Here is a 6,000-nt window from a genome sequence, read left to right on the forward strand (position 1 = left end):
GACAGATGGCTGAAAATACAGTGTTTAATATGAGCAAATTCTGAATTTTGCCTGCTGCTTGCAGTCAACGTCCAACTGTAGCAAGTTCTTTCAGCTGCTTTGCACAAGAAATTATGAACTACAACAAGATTATGAACTTCACAGGCATATTCACAAAACAATATGCAAACCTAGTATCAATACAATTACAAAGCTAGGAAAGAGTCAGGCATTTTGTAAGCTGCTCCAGCTAGTAGGAAAAATAAAAGTCAGGAAAGTTTGGTATTTATTTGCATAGAAATCCTGTTCCCATAACAAAGGGAGAAAAAACATCAAAAAGAATATTTCATTGCCCAGAATCAGAATCAAGAATCTGTTCAGACTGACAGAATCAACTAACATATGTGTCTCTTCCCCAAAAATGAATCTCTTCTCCTCAGTGTTCATACTTCCTTGTCATCCAAATCAGTATTTAACAAAATTCTTAGCAGATTGACTTCTGAGCAGCTCTGTAATTGCTTTTTATTTCAGTAGTCTCCTGATTGCTACAGTCTACCTGTGGATGGTTAATTTTTGTTTCCCACAATTGTCTGGGTATAGCCACTGCTGGTTGTGTTCAACCCAGGAAAGCCACATTATAAAAACCCATCCATTAATGTGCATCTACAAAGTATCCACTAAACATGTTAGTACAGGACTCAAGATCTATGTCTGCAAATTTTAGCAAGAATGTCTCTAATAGCAGAAAGGAATTCAAACACAACCTTCTCCCTAGTGTCATATGTCCTCATCTCCATCAGCAATCATCCTGACATTTCAAGAACAAACAAGCTTCTGTCAGCATACTGCATTTCCCCTGCTTCTCACTGTGATATATGTTTCTAAGAGTCAAACTTTTAAGCTGTATCTTCTAGTACCTAAGATATCCTGTTACAGGTGTACTTGAATTTTTGAAAAAACAAGCAAACAGACTGCTTCAAAAGCTTCAATAACTTGTATTATCTGGAAATGCAGACATTGCTTGATTGTTAATGGTGGGTTTGGACAAGGCAAGTAAACTACTTATACTTCTAACATACCACCTTACTTTGTTAAAAAGCACACAAACGAACGAAAACCTCAAACCAACAAACAAAAAACCCCCAACAACAAAAAGAACTAGTTTTAGTAGAACAAAGTATTAGCACTGCTGACTCATTATACTAACATTAAATCAGTGCTCAGTTTAAGACTGAGTTGCCAGGAATCAGTTTATTATCTCCTGCTCCTTCAAAAAACTCCTTTCTTCCGCTTCAGACTAAACTGTGACAACATAGACTCCCAATGTAGAAACATCAAAAGAAATAAGTTATTCCAACATTTTAAAATCCTATGACGTTGTCGGTGCTGCACTGTAGTAGCATTTATATTGCTATTCTTAAAATTCCCCGCAAATCTATCATCATCAACTCACAATTATTCACATTCCCCAGTTATGGTTATTGGTAGCTAACCCTATAACAGCTGTGACAAGTATTATTCAACCTAAGAAACATTTCTATTTGCAGAATTTGCTGCCTGCAAAAGAGCTAGATAAAAGACTGGTTTTCCAGCAACGCACTTGCTAACTTAAGCACATGTCACATTTTTACACTGGTGTTTTAGAAGCATGAAGCCAGTTAGGGTGAAGACAGCATTTCATACCATTCGAAGGTCACCAATTCTCCGTGCTGGGGAAAGGCTGGTGCAGCTGCAGGCTCACAGCCACCGCCACACCAGAACTTCTGAACTGGGTGTATTCTTCTAGCACTACCTCAAGGGCCACTGATTCGACAGAGACCACACCTTTACTGATTATTCTTTCTCTTCAGTAATCCACAGAATTAAAGAAACCTATTTAAAAACCTTCATTTTGAAGGTTTGATGAAGCCTAGGAGAAAGGGTAACAGTGAATTCAATTCGTCTTGGTCCATAAACAATTTCTAATCATAAGCAGCAGTGAGAGATACTGGCCCTGTGAATATGGAGGTCCCCTATCCTACAGTATTCTGAAATAAAATGTTAATGTACACAAACCAAGTACAAGACAAACAGAGAGACAACTCAGATTTGAAATCAGATCAAAAATTAGAACTATTATTTTGAATAGCTGCACAACACAGTTCAATACACAATCCAGAGAAATGGATTTTCCTAGATTTTCAATTCAAGAAATCATTTAGAACTTATAAACTTGTCCTTTAAAACAGTAGTAGGCTTTCCAGTTTATTTTGAAAACAAAGAAATATATATGTTATTCCTGTCAATTCTCACTAGTTTTATTGGGATTTTAGGAAAGATTTGAAAGCTCATTACTCTTTTGGGACAGGATTCTTTTACATATTTTAGTAAGCTATTTAAAAGCTTCTCCAAAATCTCAGACTCACAGGAGAACACCAACTAAATTTATCATGATTGAATAAATGTATGCTGTCACATCCCATTGTTCAGGAAAATAAAATTCAGCAATAGCAGACAAAACTGCAAGAGTATGAGAGAATAGCTACAAAGACACCGCTTATGCCATTTTGGTTATGTTTAAAACAATGCAGTAGAGGAAATACATTAGAGCAGGCTTTTCCACTCAGATTTGTTTAATCCACACTGCAATGCCTGGAAGCGCAAGTCTGAGAGGAGGGTTAAATTCTGATTGAATTACTTTTTTTTTTTTTTAATAATTTTAAAATCCCTTTCTATTGTGAGAAAAAGGTTTTTTTTGTTTTTCAACAGGTTACAAAATGATTATCCAAGAGACATTCATCGACAAAGCAGTTCAAAAGGAAGCGCACACCTCTACCACTGCTGCTCAAAATGTTCACAGACAAAAGGATGACCGAGACTTCCAGGAGTGTACACTTGGTACAATGTAGTGAACAAGTTACAACCTTGAGAGTCAACAGTAAAATATTTATCTGTGAGGAAACAAGAAGCTAGTATCTTGCATGGAAAAATATTTAAGGAATGCCAATGTGAAAATAAGTCTAAGTAAACGTCACTTCAGTTCTAATGCTACATTTGTACTTGCAGTTTAGAAACATAATTGGTAGGACCTTTAAATGATCACTACTACTTGATATTCATTGATGGTAGAAAATAAAGATTGATACCAAGTCTTATCATATTTAAGAAAGTAAAGCAATTGAAGGGCTCCTCTATTCTGATTAATTCCTCCAGCATTATCAAATCCCATGTTAATCTTTTAGAGATTTGTGTATCAAACATGGGAAGGAAAAAAAGTGCATTAGTAAGTGTCAGCCTTAACACAGCAGTGAACTTCCTCTGTCTTTCACTGGCGAAGACTCTGCACTGGACTAAATATGCAAGTACAACTATTCAAAACAAATTGTGCTTATACAACGTGTGAATAAGAAGAGCTTTAAGATAACTTTGAGCGGTATTATCTTTACAACACTAACAGCCATTAAAAAAGAAAAAAACCCACCCATACGCATAAATCTCTACCCTTTTGATTATTAAATCAACAAGGTATTATCTACCTTGATGTGCACACTGAAGAAATTAAGAGTATTTTCCAATTCATTTTGCAGAGAAACGCCTCTTTGTAAAGTGTCTACTTATGCAGACACTCCAAAAAGAATTCTGGATCATGCATTGCTAGAGAGATATTGTAAAAGTACAGTATATCATCTTGCCAACAGGAAAGAAAGAAACTGTAAAACACTTGATTCCATACAAAGAAAATGATAGCGAACATCAGACTTGAGAAAGAGAAACAAGGAAAGGACTTAAAAACCTGCCTATACCAGCAGCTAAAAAAAGTCTTGAAATTGAGATGCTCGCCAACATTAATAATACCTGAATTTGAACATTAATCGTATAAACCACTCTCGGCACTATGAAAAAGGCAATAATTTTTTTTTTCAGTAGCCAGCATTAAGACAAAAAGCAAGAAGTTCTTCAGTACCTAAATAAAGCAGAAGTTAAGCACTAAGTCCCTGTAGAGTTTGATGGAGGAGGAAGACCGTGATCACTCTAATCTGCAGCAATCTTTTATAGGTCCTCCAGTGAGGCAGCACTGATTTTATTATAATGATCACTCTGACACAATACTTACTCCCCATACAAACTGGGGAGCTCTATTCTAGCCTGTGACCAATCGTGCAGCCCAATGCATAAAATGAGTAAGTGCAGTTATGTAGAACAAGCAAAGAGTTCCCTCCTTCTGCATGTATGTACACAAAAAAGCAAGTATCAGCTGAATGGTGTCTCCACACCAAAGGCTAGTTTTCTAAATTTCTGATTATTAGCCACTGAAAACTCCACAGCTCAGGAGAGCTTAAAGACAATTCTTTGATCATTTCCTCCAAATAGAGCATTAATACACGTATTAAATTGGTGAGTTAATATATTTTGTTTTTCATTAATGCCAGTAAAGCTTTATGCTCTAGTTCTCAGTGCAATCCACTTTCTCAGGCTGCATTTAACACTCATAAGCAGGATAGCAGTGCTACGTCAATGGATATCTTAGGCAAGATGCTTCCCTATGTTTTAAGAGGAATGAATCAACCCTACCTCAAAATAAAATTCCAAAAGACTTACACGTCGCATGTAGGAAAACAGAAGATTGTGTGTGCGTGTGCAACTGCGTGTGTCCACATGTATTTGCACACATACATACAGAGCCATCTTTGCGGGAGATAGCAACTGCAGTATTGCAATTACTGTTTCCATACGTAGGTAGAGATATATGGATGTATAACGGCTCTTACACGTGTACGTGGCTATAACACGTAAATTTCAACACTACAATAGAAGACTCCACAAAAGATGGTTGGTCGTGGCCAACACGGGGTGGCTTGGGCCAGAACTCACACCGAACTCGGCGTGCAGCAAGCTCCGCGAAGACCGGGGGAAGCGCGGAGGGGTCGAGCTCGGGCGGGCCACCCCGGCCGCGGGGGAGCCTGGCCGGTCCCATCGCCCGGCCGAGCCGCCCCCGCCCACCGCCCATCAGCTCGGCCGGCCCCGCCGCACCGCGATGGCAGCGGAGGCTGGCGGGCCCGGGCACCGCCGCGGGGCGGGAGCTGCGGCGCGGGCGGACACCTGGCGCCCGGGGCGGGCGAGGGGCCGGGGGCAGCGGCCAGCCCGGCCCGCCCACCCTCCGGATCCCGATGGGCCGCGCGCCCCGGGCGACCACCGAGCGCTGCCCGCGTCCTGCCCGGCCGGGTCCGGCTAGGCTGCAAAGATGCGGGACGCCTCGGCAGGTTACCCGCGACACCCCACCGCGCCGCCCCTCACCTCAGCCTGCCGCGGCGGCACGGGGATAAATGGAGAAGGAGGCGGAGGTGGAGGCGGCCGGGCTCCCTGACAGCGCTCACGGCACACGCCCGCTCACCTCCGGCTTCGCCTGGTCCTGCTGCCCGGCGCCTGATATCATCTCCCCCGGCGGCCTCCCCGCCCCTCGCCGCTGACGCACTCCCGCTGATAGGCCTCGAGCCGCCGCCGCTCGCCCCGCGCCGCCCGCCATGACGGTGCGGGGACCCCGCATCGCCCCCCCGGCGGCGCCGGGGTGTGGTAGCGCGCCGCCAGCACGGCCCGCAGCGCGGGGACTGTGCTGTCTGTGCCGTCTGTGCCGTGGTCAGCCTCATGGGCAGACGTGGTACCCACGCCATCGCTCACCACTGCTGGGCTGGTGGCACCTGTCCTGTGGCCCTGGCACAGAGAGGGAGTTTGGAGCTGCCTCAGAGATCTGCGGTACTTGCAAGAAGGATGAAGCAAGGCCGTGCATCGTCTCCTAGTGCTAGGTGGCTCACCACAAAGTTGGGGGTGAAGTATCCCCTTTGCAAGAAAGGTGGCCTCACGGCCCCGGGCAGTAAGGATTGCTTCCCATTTCCAACAGCTGTCACTATGGACCGGCCCAAGGCTTCACCGCTGATGCTGTTACCAAATTGGGGTGCTGACTGAGCTCAGTTACTGGCAGAAACTTGTTTGCCAAACAGAAACATTAATCCCGGTACCCCACAACTGGCCACAGAACCCAAGTAT

General features: G+C 43.4%; 1 protein-coding gene across 4 annotated transcripts in view; it reads right to left on the reverse strand.

The window, feature by feature from the left end:
* The window catches only part of FAM169A (family with sequence similarity 169 member A), a 48,035-nt gene extending 42,532 nt beyond the window's left edge, over positions 1 to 5,503 (reverse strand). For 2 of the 4 annotated variants that reach the window (XM_088156164.1, XM_014886345.2), the window contains exon 1: positions 5,351 to 5,493. In XM_088156164.1, coding sequence (XP_088012290.1) covers positions 5,351 to 5,482 — 132 coding nt within the window. In that variant the 5' untranslated portion in view covers positions 5,483 to 5,493. Of the gene's footprint in view, positions 1 to 5,253 lie in introns of all 4 variants that reach the window. The other 2 variants (XM_088156163.1, XM_014886510.2) reach the window with 2 other exon arrangements.
* Positions 5,504 to 6,000: the final 497 nt, after the last annotated feature.

The sequence above is a fragment of the Sturnus vulgaris genome, chromosome Z (genome assembly GCF_052056855.1).
Source record: "Sturnus vulgaris isolate bStuVul1 chromosome Z, bStuVul1.hap1, whole genome shotgun sequence".
Taxonomy (NCBI): domain Eukaryota; kingdom Metazoa; phylum Chordata; class Aves; order Passeriformes; family Sturnidae; genus Sturnus; species Sturnus vulgaris.